The sequence below is a fragment of the Ursus americanus genome, chromosome 29, assembly GCF_024610735.1.
Source record: "Ursus americanus isolate L20-20 chromosome 29, mUrsAme1.1.p, whole genome shotgun sequence".
NCBI lineage: Eukaryota > Metazoa > Chordata > Mammalia > Carnivora > Ursidae > Ursus > Ursus americanus.
Genome location: NC_142155.1, coordinates 33,747,760 through 33,761,611, shown reverse-complemented (window position 1 = coordinate 33,761,611; position 13,852 = coordinate 33,747,760). Strand labels below are relative to the sequence as shown.

Sequence of the window (13,852 nt, the reverse complement as noted above, 5' to 3'; positions counted from 1 at the left end):
TAGGGTTAGGGTTAGGGTTAGCGCTGGTCTACATACAGTGTCCCAGAAAACCCAGGAACTCGTCTCACAATCAACAGAACTCGCCAGAGAGCAGTTATTCTGAGTCTGTCTCCCTTGCCTACAAACAAAAGCCCAGCCACGGCTCCAGAAGGGAGTTTTTGGTTCCCTGCACTTTCAGGCCCTCGAACAATTCTGTCCCAAATGCTCTTCTCCCAGCGGTCACTGCTATTTGTCCTTTGAGACAGGTCAGGTGTTACCCTCTTCCAGGAAGCCCTCCTGACCACCCCTGTGGGTGGACTGGCTGCTGGTGCTCTGGGCTATGTTCCAGTCTGTTTATTCACTCCTACCCTCCCTTGAGAGCAGCAGTGCGGGATCCAACGCAAGGCCTGGCACGGAGAAGGCAGGGGTGAGTGCTTGCAGAGCATGGACACGAATCCCGCTTAGCTAGAGGTACCCATTGCTGCATTGCCTCTGCACCCAAGTTCCCCATAACCTCTCGTAGGGTTTCAACGTGGGGGAGCTGACACCCCTAATCTCAGCCTTCCTGCTGTGCGTCTCAGCCGTGCCTCCTCCCAGGAGCCACCCTGGGTTGGCATCGGGAAGGAAGGGAATGAACAGAGGGTGAGGCTGATGTCCACCTGGGCTAGGGCAGGAGGGGCTGCCTCCTTTATGGCAGCCGAGGTGGCCCACCCAGAGCAGACCCTCAGACCCCAGCACAGAATGGTACTCACCAGTGGAAGGAAGGTCAGTAGGGGCCGGACTCTTGGCCGAGCTTTCAGTGTGGCTGTTCCTGACTCGCTCACAGAGTCAAACCGACTGTCTCCATGATAGATGCCACCTGGGCAAGACAAGTGCAGGAGACCATGAGCTGGAGATCGAAGGCCTGTGGGATGCCGGAGCTAGTCTGCCCTGCAGTTCTGAGGGAGGAGAGCCAGGCCCTGTGGTTGGCCCACCTTACTCAGCTCAGCGGCCCTTCCACAATAAGATCCTGTCAACGGGGTGGGTGCTCATGGGGCCGCTGCAGTGGGGTTGGGAGGCACTCCAGGGGGCTGTTTCTTGGGGCCTCCTACAGCGTTCCCAGCTTGCCACGGCAGGATGTTCCTCCCGACCCCCCTCCCTGTACAGCTCCTGAGTCTACACTTGGACAAGTCGTCCCTCCTTTAGGGGCTCTGAGAGTGTGGCCAATGTCCCAGGTAAAGCTTATCTCTGAGTGAGGGAGGAACGCCAGGTGGCTTTTCTCTCAAGTGTTTGAATTTCTTTTTTTTTTTTTAAAGATTTTATTTATTTATTCGACAGAGACAGAGACAGCCAGCGAGAGAGGGAACACAAGCAGGGGGAGTGGGAGAGGAAGAAGCAGGCTCATAGCGGAGGAGCCTGATGTGGGGCTCGATCCCATAACGCCGGGATCACGCCCTGAGCTGAAGGCAGACGCCCAACCGCTGTGCCACCCAGGCGCCCCTCAAGTGTTTGAATTTCTAATCTGGAACAAGCAGAGCAGATGAGGTCACCTGCTGCCCCCAGTGGCCCAGCACCCACCTTCTGGACTCTTCTAACTCAAGGTTTCCTTAGTCCCCCAAACCATCAATGGTTGTGACCATGGCTCCCTTCATTGCCCCCTTGAGGGCACAGCAGAAAGAGTAGGACAGTAGGGTCTATCTGACCCAGTAGAAATCCCAGCTTGGCTACTTACTGGCAGTGTCATGTAACCTCTCTGGGCCTCAGTTTTCCTATCTGTACAATGGGAGCGATGTTAGTGCTGACCTTATCGGACTGTTATGAGGAGCTCATGTGGCCTACACATAGTAAGTGCTCAACAAATGTGGTCCCTTCCCCTGTAGGAAGACGATACAAAGAACTTTCTCTTCCTCTAGTTACCGGGTCTGTGCTCTAGGTTGTTTCTACAGTAGTGGGGAGGGTGTGAGAAGCCATGCATACTTCATCAATTTTCCTCATGACCCTTAACGCTCATTGATAAGGATGTTATAGTCCATCCCAGGTTCACACTATCACCTCCTAGAAGCAGGGATCACTGTGGACCTCCTGCTATGTTGGTCATGAGCAAAAAGGGCTTTCATCCGTTTTTGTTCCTCTAGAGCCAAAGGGGAAAGAGAAAAAAGGTCAAAATCCCAGTGAACCAGAATCCTATAACTGGAACATTGAACAAATCATGATTACTCTTCCCTCTGCATGTAACTTCAGGAGCAAATTGCGAGAAAGCCAGAAGATTTATTCAAGAGAGACTGGGCTTGTCCGGGAAGTCCTGAGATCAGAATGCATTCACCCCAGATTCCCACGCCTACAGACACAGCGCCCTCTCTGTGTGAGAATCTGGGTTTTGGATGTGACGTAAAGACCCTTGAGAACCTCACAGCAATCGGAGGCAGAGCCCGTTGCGTGCTGCCCCACCAGGCAGAGAGGGGCTGGTACCTTCAAGATCCTCCACCTCCGAAAAGGGGCCAAAATGACGAGTTCTCTGTGCGCGCCACAGTCCCCAGGAACTCCAGTTCCCAGCAGTGCCCTGCCCAGCGCCCTCCGGGAAGCCATGGCCGCCCAGTCCCTACCAGGCTCCACACCCGAGCCTGGAGATCAAGGTGCCAGGGGGCAGGTGGGGGAGGGGACGGGAAGCATAAGAGTGCAGATTTGGCCCAATCAGAAACCACAAAAGTAGAGACAATGGGAAAGCTTGACCACGCTACCGCTAAGGTCCACCTGATTCTCTGTGGCCTCTAAGAGTTTGCATGTTGACACCAGAATCTCCCAGGACATTCCCCAGATAGTGCTGTGTGGACACCAAAGTCCTAAATCTGACATGCGTGATATGGCTGCTGGGCCCTTACTAGGATTGGGGGTGGGGTGGGATTCACACAGAGATAGCGAGGGAGGCGCGCTCCCGGGCTGAGCTTTTCTCTAATCATCTCGTCTCTGCACTAGTGTTGAGGTCTGCGGAGCCTCCTTTCTAGAGCTGAATTGTCATGGCGTTGATGGCTGGTGTTGCTGTGTGTCTAGGAGTTCTGGAAGGGAGCACCCGGCAAGGGGATCACTGTCACAGTAGTAATACATCATAATAGGTAAAACGTATTGAGCAACTGTAATGGGCCAGGCGCTGTTCTAGGCATCTTGCACATTATTAACTTACTTAATTTTTTTTTTAAAGATTTTATTTATTTATTTGACAGAGATAGAGACAGCCAGCGAGAGAGGGAACACAAGCAGGGGGATCGGGAGAGGAAGAAGCAGGCTCATAGCTGAAGAGCCCGATGTGGGGCTCGATCCCGTAATGCTGGGATCACGCCCTGAGCCGAAGGCAGGCGCTTAACCGCTGTGCCACCCAGGTGCCCCTAACTTACTTAATTTTTTAAACAGTTCCATGCAATTGGTACAGTCATCATTCCCATTTTACAGTTGAGGAAATGGGGGCACAGAGAGGTCTAAGAATTTGCTCAAAGCCTCAGCGTAAGTGATGAAGCCAGAGTTTCTGCTCCAGGGCTAATCTCTGAACCATTACATGCTCTGCTTCCAGAGTAAGGGAATCCTAACCCCGCCAAGTACAGGGTGTGGATGGGAGGATGGGGTGCAAAGGGCGGGGGGGGGCTATTTGGGGGTAAGACAGTCTTGGCTATAACACTGGAGCAGCTCTGGGGGGTGAAGCTTGCCCCCGGGCACTCCCAGGCTGGGGCAGAGCCGAACCCGACCCCCACGCAGGTGCAAGGGCTCTAACCACCTCACAGATTCCATGGTTCTACCTACCTCATAGATTCCATGACTCAGCCCTGACTGGGAGGCACTGTCGGCTTGGTTTGTGGTTGTTTTCAGCAGGGGAACCCTTTCTAAAAATACAGTCGTTCTCTGGGAAACCGATCCGGGGCAAGAGGCTGTGCTTGAGGCAGGGGCAGAAGGCCCTGGTGGCTCCCTCCCAATGGCTCCCTCCCGATGAGGGCGCTTCTTGGAAATCCAGTTTGGTTCCCCAGTTCTAAGAGGTGTGCCTGGGGGTTAGGGCAGGAAGTGTAGTGACAGAGTCGGGGTGGTGGGATGTGAGAAATGCTCCACCGGCCACTGCTGGCCCTGAAGATGGAAGGGGCCATGAGCCAAGGAATGTAGGTGGCTTCTAGAAGCTGGAAAAGCTGAGAAAACAGACTCTCCTCTACAACCTCCAGGAAGGAACAGTCTGACAGACACGGTCATGTTCGCCCCCTGAGACCGGTGTCAGACTTCTGACCTACAGAATTTCAGATAATAAATGTATGTTGCTTTAAGAAAAAAACCAAAACAAAAAAGACGTGTGACTGGAACCTGCCAGACTTTCCCTGGGCCCCTCATGCCTGGGCTCAGTTCCTGAGTGGTAAAGGCACACCAGCAGGCGAGGCAAGAGGGGCCACCACCATGAGCTGGGTCCTCCATGGGTTCAAGGTCAGGGTCAGGGCTTTCTAAGCCTCAAGATCAAGGTCCAAAATAAACAGAAAGACGACAGTGTCCAACTTGGGGATTTTTCCATGGAAGTAAATGAACTTGGCTCCAATCACAGTCTCAGGGATGCTAGAATGGGCCTTCCTGAGAAGCAGCCCCCCCTCAGCTGACGAGGTAAAGGAGGGCCAGGCCACCTGTTGAGGCGGGAAGGGGAAGTGAGGAGGTGGAGGGAGTGACAAAGAGGAGGCTGGACAACTTGCCCTCTGAGGACACAGTGAGCTCCACAGAAAAGATGCCATCCTAGTATCTTGTCCCCATCCCCCCCCCCGCTGAAACCCGGAAACTTCCTCTGTGTCTATCCTTTTACTCTGTCCCTTGCCCACCAGGAGAGCCCTTGGGGATCTCGGAGGTCGTCGGGAGCTTGCCACACGGCCCAGAGGGACACCTGAGGGACATCCCAGAGGGATTCAGAAGGCAGGGAAGCGCAGAGAGCCACCATGGACCCAGAAGCTTCCAGAGAAAGGGGGCATCTTCAGGAAACCCCTGGGGCAATTCCAGCAGCCAGGAAGCCTTGGGAGGCCCTGGGAGCAGGGTCTGAGCAGAGCCCGAGTTCCAGGTGGACCACAGCCCGGTCCAGATACAAACAAGCCTCTCTGCCCAGCAGACGCACCTCAAACGAGCGCAGCGAGAAACAAGGAGGACATTCGGCTCTGCCTCCATGTACCCAAACCTGATCATTGACACAGTCCCAGCTTCCGCCAGATGAAATCCTCTTTCTGACAGGATTGTGCCCAGGATCCCTTTGCGTTTGGTTACATTTCTCTCTCACAGATGGACAGGAAACAAAGGCAGCTTTTCATTTACACTTCCTCAAGGATCTGAGCTCACATAAATACCATCTAATATCCAGAAACCTGGTTCCGAAATAACTCTTGTTGGCCACACGTGTTTCAGCAGGGAGGCATCCCCTCAGACCTCCCCCTGGGGATGGCAGCCCCCCTCCTCCATGGCCTTTTCGGGGAGAACCCCACCCTGCCGTTGGCTTGAGGGTATTGACGTCGAGGCTGAGGCTCCGTGGGCTCTGAGGAGGCCAAAGCAAGGCAAGGAGCTGGGAGGGGAGGCAGACCGGTGTGGGAAGGGGGGGAGGCGCGGGTTTAGGACCCCCTTAGCGTGGTTCGTCCCTGCTCCTTGGCTTTTTCACTGAGGGGCCTTGGGCGTGTTTCTAGGTCTCTTGGAGGTTGTTCCTCATCTTTATAACTGTGAGCGATGATCCCGACTGGGGGTCTCGGTGAGGCTGCGTGGCGACACAGTGTACAACCGGGGACCACAGCGCCCAGCAGATACTTCCTGCTCAATAACTGGGGGGCCGCTTATCATCATCATCATCCCCAATCTCATCATTGCGCTCCCTCTGCCCCTCCCCTTAGCTTGCTCTGGCAAGGCTGTGGCTCTGAGCTTGAATCACAGCAAACGAAGGGTAAACAGCTGTATCCCCGGGGTGAGCCATGGGGAGGCTGGGGGGGGGGGGCTTTGCTCTCTTGTCAGGGAGAACTCCGAATCCGGACATTTGGGACCGCTCTTGGCAGATGGGAAGACAGAGGAGCACAGTGGGTGGGGCTGGTTCAAGGTCGCAAAGCAGCCGAGTGCCAGGACCCAAACAAGGTGCCTGAGTCGGAGTGCTGGGCTCTGGGCACAAATGAGGCCTTACATATGGCACCTGGCTCGGTGCCTCTCCCCAAACTGGTTCTCTTGGGGTGTGTGTGTGTGTGTGTGTGTGTGTGTGTGTGTGTGTGTGTGGAGTGCCGTGGGGTGGGTGGGGTGGCCTGCTCTGGGGAAGCTGAGGGCTGGGCACGGCTGCTGCCTCCCTCCCAGCCTCCCCTTTCTCCCCTTCTTGCCAAAAGGAGCAGCGTCTCACTGGGTCTTTGGCATGTCTTTCCTCCCAAGTTCAGGGTCGAAAGCCTGGTAAAATGCTCTTCCTCACCCAGCTCCAAAGTGGCCACAAGTCTCTGTGGAGACTTTCCCCAAATCCTAGACAGGTCTGAACTAGAGAGAAAATTAATAAAGAAATGCGAATGTCTAGCATCTATTAAGCGTGTATTATGAGCTTGGCGCCATTTGAAGCACTCTGTACATTCCCATTCACAAACCTTGGGGGAGGCACTCTTATTATTCCCATTTTGCAGACGAAGAAACCGAGGTTCAGAAAGGTTAGGTCCCCTGCCCGAGGTCCTACAGCTGGTGAGCGGAAGGGGCCAGGATTCGAGCCCAGGCAACCTGATTCTAGACCGCCTCTGGCCACAGCCAGCACAGCAGGGAAATAATGCGGAGATCTGGGATCTCTTCCCTCCGTCTCCTGTTTTTCCAGTCACTCAACATGGGGTGCAGTCTAGAGGAAACAAGTGGGCCTAGGAATCAGATCTGGGGTCACACAGCGGCTCCTCGATGTGTCGTCCGGGGATTTCTGAGCACTTTCTCAAGCTTTGTTTCCCTACCTGTCCAATGCAGATCATTACTCCTACGTCGCAGGAAGCTTACCAAAATCAGAGGAGGGAAAGGAGCTGGCAGGGACAAGAGGAGGGCTGGGGTGATGGTGTGGGGCCCCAAATTTCCAGAAGCCCCCAAATGGTCCCAAGAGCACTGGCCCCGGGTCTAATCCCAGGAGCTTAGGAGGGGTGGGGCTGTACCCAAGGGAGTTTGTTGCCTTGACACAGAATAACCCAGAACCCCCAAACAGACCCACCTCCACCCCACAGAGATGGAGCACCCAATCCTTGGTCGCTAAGGAGCCCCAGCCTTTCAGAGAAGCAGCAGGTGGGCCCCACAAATGTAACCTACAAATGACATTAATGAGGGCCTTCCTTGCTAATTAACAGGTCCACATGACAGGAACCTGAAAAGGCCAGTCTGTCCCAGCAAGCCCCAGCAGGCCTGACCCAGGCACCAGAGAGAGGCCTTTGTCCAAGGGCAGAGGGGACGCTGAAGGTTGGGCTGGGCCTCAGCAGGAAGCCACAGGTAGAGGAGAGGGGACAGAGGGGCGGGGCCCTGGGGGTGGGGCCTGGAGGGGCTGCTCCGCAGACCAGGCCCTCCGCTTCCTAGTTAGGACCCACCATAGACCCGATCCGCCCAAGGACTCCACCTGGGTACCCTGGAAGTGCAGTCTCCCCCCACCCGAACCTACCGCATCAGAATCTGATCTTCACAAGGCCCCAGGCAGGTTAACATTTGAGCTGCCCTGAGCTGAAATGACTGAGGCTTTTCACCTACCTGAGCCTTTTGACTGTTTCCTCATTTGAGAAAACGTATGTAGTTCTTAGCATGGTGCCTGGGTCAGTAAATAACTGATAATAATGATGATATTATTGTTAGTGTTACGAATGTACTGGCTGGGAGAGAAGGGGCACCCGTAGCTGGTCTGCTGTGGTCAAGGGAGAGCCTTCTGGAGTTGAACCACAGGGACGAGGGGAGCTTGGACAATGGGCGTATATGCTGACCGGCCAGCAAACTGCAGCGCACCTCCAGGAGACAGGAGTAAACAACAGTCTCCTTCACACCCCTGCAAGGCCCAGGTCAGCCTTCGGGAGGCTGGTGCCAGCCTGGCCCAGGCAGGAAATACACGCTCAGCTCCAGGGGTTCACAGCTTCCTACCTTTCAGTCTGGCCTGAGACACAAGGTCAGGGGCCCCCAGGAGCAGGGTTGCTAGAACCAGCAGCCAACCCTGGGGACCATTGGGGTTCTCCGGCCAGGAGCTGGCTCCGGTCCCTGCACATTTATTTAGGCCTGCAGGAAGTCCTAGGATGAAAGAGAATAGCCATACCCCATCTAGGGAAGGAAACCCCACAAATCTCCAGTCTCCCCCTACAACAGAATCACCCAAGAGCTGGTGAAAAATCCAGACCCCGGGCCCTGGCCCAGTGATTCTGACACTGTGTGCCTGAGTGGGACCGCAGGAATCTGCATCTGTAATAAGCATCCTATGTGGTTGTAACAAGAGCAATTTACATTTGGAGGAACAAGGCAAGAAATAGAGGATGACCCATTGCTGGGGGGGGGGCACGGCGGGGGAATAAAGAAGGTGGGCCAATTCATCCAAGGCGCAAGGGAGGAGTCCAGAAGAACAGTCACCCTTGTTTCTGGCTGCCGCAGCTTGTCCCTAGTCAAGGATTTGCAAAGATCCACATCTCTGCTTTCTTAAGCATTTCGAAAACAATCGTGCGGACTTTTAAGACCCCTCCGTGGACTGGGGGCAGGCAGGAGGCTTCATTAGGATTGCATTTGTATTAAGTGAAGCTCTCCTAATAGTTATTAGAATATATGTCAAGGAAATTGTTTAAAGAAAAACATAGCCATCACCACCTTCACGTGATTGTTTGCATTTTAGCCACGGCGCCCAGCCTACCCTTATGCAAACAGATTTTTATGTGGCTGTAGCCACAGAGTAACCAGTTACCCCTTAATTCCCGTACACACCTCTGCATAGATTTCCCCCTCCGTTCCACCACCTGTTCTCTGGGGCCAAATAGCACCAGCATCTCAGAGAATGTTACAGACTCGGGGACCCTACGGAATACTAATCCTAACCCTTAAGACTGCCTCAGTTTCCTCTAGTCTCTGGCTGTGTCAGGAGGAGATGCTGTAGCAGGTAAGGTCAAGAAGCGCTCAGAGTCGAAATGACCTGAACATAATAAATCATACAGTAGTCATCCTTTTTTATCTGTAAAGGCCCAGCTAGTAAATATTTTGGGCTTTGTGAGCCATACGGTCTCTATGGCAGCGACAATGCCACTGTAGCATGAAAGCAGCCACAAACGATATGTAAATCATGCGCATGACTGGCTGTTTTAATAAAACTTTATTTGTGGAAACAGGCCAGGGGCCAGACTTGAGCCAGGGCTATAATTGGCCAATTCTTGCTTTTCGGTCTTTTCTTTTTAAGGTCTTCAAACCACTGCCATGTACAAACCTCAAGCACCCATTCTGTAGACCATCTGGACACCATCCCCATTTCACAGAAGAAAAAACTGAGGCCCAGGGAGTGGCTAGCCTTCACTTTATAGACAAAGGCAGGTCTGGTATCTCCATGCCATCACAGAATCTCCAACATTGGCCCCTTCTGTCCCAACCCCAAGCACATGTCCTGTTCAGCAGGGAAGAGGCCCTGGGCCACACCCACTGGCACCCTGGGGAACACCCCGGAAACACTGGGAGCCATCCCCCTGGGTGCACGTTGTTTTCCACCCCTCCATGTGCAGGGTGCAACCAGGCTGAGTCAGCTGGAGGCCCAGCCCTGCCCTGGGAATGGGAGGAACTGCCCCCTGGGCTTCAGCCCTGCCCAGGCTGGTGAAGGCTGCAGCTGGCCCTAGGTGACAGGGCACGATGCCTCCGCTTCCCTCACTAGAGGGACTGATCCCCACCAGCAGCCTGATTAGTGCAGGCAAAAATACAGAGAAGGGTCTAAAGCATTTCTGAAGTCTCCACTTAGGAAAGGTGTGTGTGTGCATGTGTGTGTGTGTTGGGGGAGGGGTGGCGGGAAACGTGTTCTCAGGCAGGTGCCTCTTAAGTCAAATTCACCCTTGAATCACCTCCCGCTAAGTTAATTCAGCAAGCTGGCTAAGAGTGTGGTCTCTGGAGCCCGGCTGTGGGGTTCAAATATCGGCTCTGCCTCATGAGGGAAGTTTTGGGGTAACGGAAGGGTTCTCGAACCGAATTGTGGTGATGGTCGCACAACTCAGTAAGTCTCCTAATAATCATTGAATTGTATACAAGGAAATCCTGGCACGGCCTTGTAAAGCTGTGTGATGTTGGGCGTGTTACTTAACCTCCCTGTGCCTCAGTCTCCATCTGACGAACAGTACCTGCCTCACTGACTCCATGGGGATTGTTGGGTGAGGGTCCAACAAGTCAACAACATACGGACTTTAGAATGGTACCTTGCACCTAACAAGGGGTCTGTAAGTGCTGCACAGGCGAGGAGGGGTGTTCGGGCCCCACAGAGTTACTACGCTTGGCAGCACACACGTATTAGTAAGTTCCTAAACTGCACCTCCAAACTGCTCTGCCCCTTCCAGCCTTTGCTCCGCTGTGCACTCTGCAAAATGCTGATGCCCTTCCCTCTCAGCTCAAACCCTTGCTCCAAGCAGAGGTCGTGTCTCCTCTCTGCTCCTTACGCACTTCGTGTTTTACAGCAAAGGCTCAGAATGGTCAAAAAGGTGTATGGGAGCTCTGTTCACCCCCTGGTCTGAGATCCTTGGGACAGGAAGAGGTGGTATCTTGTTTGTCCTCTCCTGTCCAGGTGACTTGTGTCCCCACTGTGACAACCCGGGTGCTGAACTGAACCCAATGGCAGGGCTCAGGCTGTGACATCATCTTGTGGGTCATGGTACCGTGGCCACGAAGATCAGGGAGGACACTGGGGTGACAATGAAGGCAGGGGAGCGAAAGCAGTGACGGGTGATGGTCTTTGGGCCCCAGGCTTCAGCTCATACACAGGAAGTGAGTTCCTGTCCCCATCGCACTGGTTTGCCCTCAGTTATAGAGGGTACAAACTGCAAAAAGATGCGGTGACCAGGTGACCCACAGCCAGAGCGCCAGGGCTGGGCCACGCACCTGCAGAGGTATACCACCCTGACTCTAGGGGCGAGGTGGCTGCCACTCAGGAGGGCCTCCCTGGCCTCCGCTGTCCCATCTTGGGCTCCTGGGTCCAAGCCCATAGACAACCCAGGCCCCAGGCCGAGCTGGCAAGAGCCTGTGACCCCAGGAAGGGACTCTGGTGTCTCACACCCACTGGTCATCTTGCTAGCAGGGGCTCCTGTTGAGTGTTCCTGGGCCGCCCCCCCCCCCCCCCCGCCTCCGGTGCAGAGAGCCAAGCGTGTCAGCACCCCAGATAGCAGCCCCTCTCTCTGCCTGTGACCTGGGCCAGGAGAGGAACAGAGCGCGGCTGAAAGGGCGAAGGCTGAAGGGACCCCCCTAACCCCGGTCCTCGGCTGGGGGGAATAAACCCCAGGAAGCCTTTCTGACAACAGTAATTCAGAAGTTTCCCCGAGGAGGGAACATCATCACCTCGGGCGGCGGCCAGGGTCAGCGGCGAGCGGCAGGGACCTCCCTCCTTCCCCGCACCTCTGCCCCCTCGGCCCTTTCCCGGGACGGCCCAGCCGGGCCGCCTCCCCTTCCCGGCAGCGCCTCGGCGGCCGGTGCGCAGGTTGCAACGTGTTCCTTCCCGGCCTCGCCTCCCGCCTCCCGCCTCCCCCGGGGCCCGGGGCCCGCCACCCCGCGCGCGCTTACCGAAGTCCCGGCTTCCTTCCTCCGGGGCCTCCTGGGTGAAAATCCAGGGGGGGTTGGTGGCGTAGAGGGAGGTGCTGGGGGGGTTGGCGTGCTTCTTGCCGAAGAGTTTGCTGAAGGTGCCCTGTACCGTCTGGTTCTTTTTCATGCTGCCGCCGGCCGCGCGGCCCCCGGGGAAGGACCTTCCCTCCCCCGGCCTCGCCCTGCCCCGGACCCCACTCCGCACCGGCTCCCCAGGGGCCTCTAGCAGCCCATGCCCCCCGCCCGGCTCCCCGCCCGCGCGCACCGGCGACAGGTGCTGCGGGCGCCGCCGCTCGCCTGGAAATGCGAGCTACCTGGACAGGTAAGTGGCTGCCGCCGAGCCCCGGCCCCGCCCCGCCCCGCCGCCGCGGCCGCCCCGCCGCCCGACTCCCCCGGCCGCATTCCTGCCCGCCTCCTTCCACAACAGGCCATTGTTGGCACGGCCCGGTGGGCTGGGGACCTCGCCGGGCCCACGCCCAGCCTGGAAGACGAGCCGCCGGCCTCCCCCAGGTCCCCTGCGGGCCCTCCTCCTCCACCCCTTCTCTCCCCGGGCGGAGGAGGAGGCGGGCTCGTTCCCTACTTCGAAGGAGGTTCATGACCAGGTCAATACGGGCGCCGCGGCAAGGACCCTTGTCCGGCACTGGGGCACTGGCTGCCGAAGCGGGCCGGCGGCAGGGGTCTGCGGGCCCTCGAAACTGTGGGCCATGAGCCTGCAGTGGATTATAAGGAAATGGCCATCAGGAAAAAAAAAAAAAAGATAAAGGAGGAAAAACAATAAAGGAGTATCCCTATCCGTTGACAAAGGTGGAAAATAGCCACAGTGACTGAGCTCCAAAGAGAATGTGGGGCGACTAAATCTGGGCGTTTCTTGGTACATCAAATTCTCTTTTCTGTAAAGTGAAGTGAATATAATTTTTAGAAACTCAAGGTGGGTTAAGTAAACATAATTTTTAAAAACTCAGGGTGCGTCAAGCCCACTTAGGGTTCAGTTCCCTCCCCCAGGGAGAGGAGCCCTGGCCCTTTAAGGTGCTGGGGGGGAACAGTCCTAGCTGGGGTGCGTGGTGGCCGCAGCCCTAGGTGGGGTCCTGGGAGTTGATGACTGGGAGACTGTGCAAGTTGCTGAGAGTAGAGGATGAGCCCAGCCAAGGGATTGGATTTCCACACTTCCTGGCAGCAGGGAGTAGACAGCTGGTGGGGGTGACCAGTCACAGACAGTCCCTATATTTCCCCCTGAGTGCCCCCAGATAGTTGCAATCGTCCAGCTCTTTGTATCAAAGGTGGTTCCCCTTCAACTTTTCATTCTGAAAATTTTGGAAGACTCATTAAATGACCACCTGTACACCTTTCTCCTGGATTGTCAACATGTTACCGCATTTGCACGCATGCCCTCTCTCTCTCTCTCTACACACACACACCTTTATGTTTTCATTTTCATTTTGCTGAAGGTGGAAACGTGTAGATATCCTGGCCCATCTCCCCATGCATGCCAATACTTCAATATCCATTGCCTAAGAATCAGGACATTCATGGGGCGCCTGGGTGGCACAGCGGTTAAGCGTCTGCCTTCCGCTCAGGGCGTGATCCCGGCGTTATGGGATCGAGCTCCACATCAGGCTCCTCTGCTGTGAGCCTGCTTCTTCCTCTCCCACTCCCCCTGCTTGTGTTCCCTCTCTCGCTGGCTGTCTCTATCTCTGTCGAATAAAAAAAAAAAAAATCAGGACATTCTTCTAAGTGACCATAAGAGTTATCACACTGAAGTATTAAAAATTTCTCAATTACCCCCCAAATGTCATTTTTATTTAGTTTTTTTCCAATCCACAGTCCAATCAAGAGTCACACGTTGCATTTGCTTGTCGTGTGCCTTTAAGCTCTGATTTAGTACCACCCCTTGCTTTTGTTTTCCATGACAGTGACATTTTTTTAAAGTCCCCTTTACTTGCTCCAGGTTAAGGGACAGGATGAGTTGAGCTTTTGGGGCTTGTGGCTGTGAGGTCATTGTTTTCCAGCAAGAGAGAAGAGGAACAGATGGGCTTGGGTAGGGGAAACAGGAGCATCTTTAGAAACCCTTGTATTCCCCAAATATTATTGGTTGGAGACACGCCTGTGGTCAGCCCTGTCTCACCCCATCAACTACCACGGCAATCCTGAGACC

The 13,852-nt window shown here is 55.1% G+C and overlaps 1 protein-coding gene across 1 annotated transcript in view; it reads right to left on the bottom strand.

Moving 5' to 3' along the window:
* Positions 1-12,007, bottom strand: part of C29H6orf132 (chromosome 29 C6orf132 homolog) — a 32,510-nt gene extending 20,503 nt beyond the window's left edge. The window contains exons 1-2 of the mRNA XM_045777039.2: positions 11,683-12,007; positions 732-838 (exon numbers count right to left, since the gene is read on the bottom strand). Of these exons, the coding sequence (XP_045632995.2) occupies positions 732-838; positions 11,683-11,827 (252 nt within the window). The 5' untranslated portion in view covers positions 11,828-12,007. The remainder of the gene's footprint in view (positions 1-731; positions 839-11,682) is intronic.
* Positions 12,008-13,852: the final 1,845 nt, after the last annotated feature.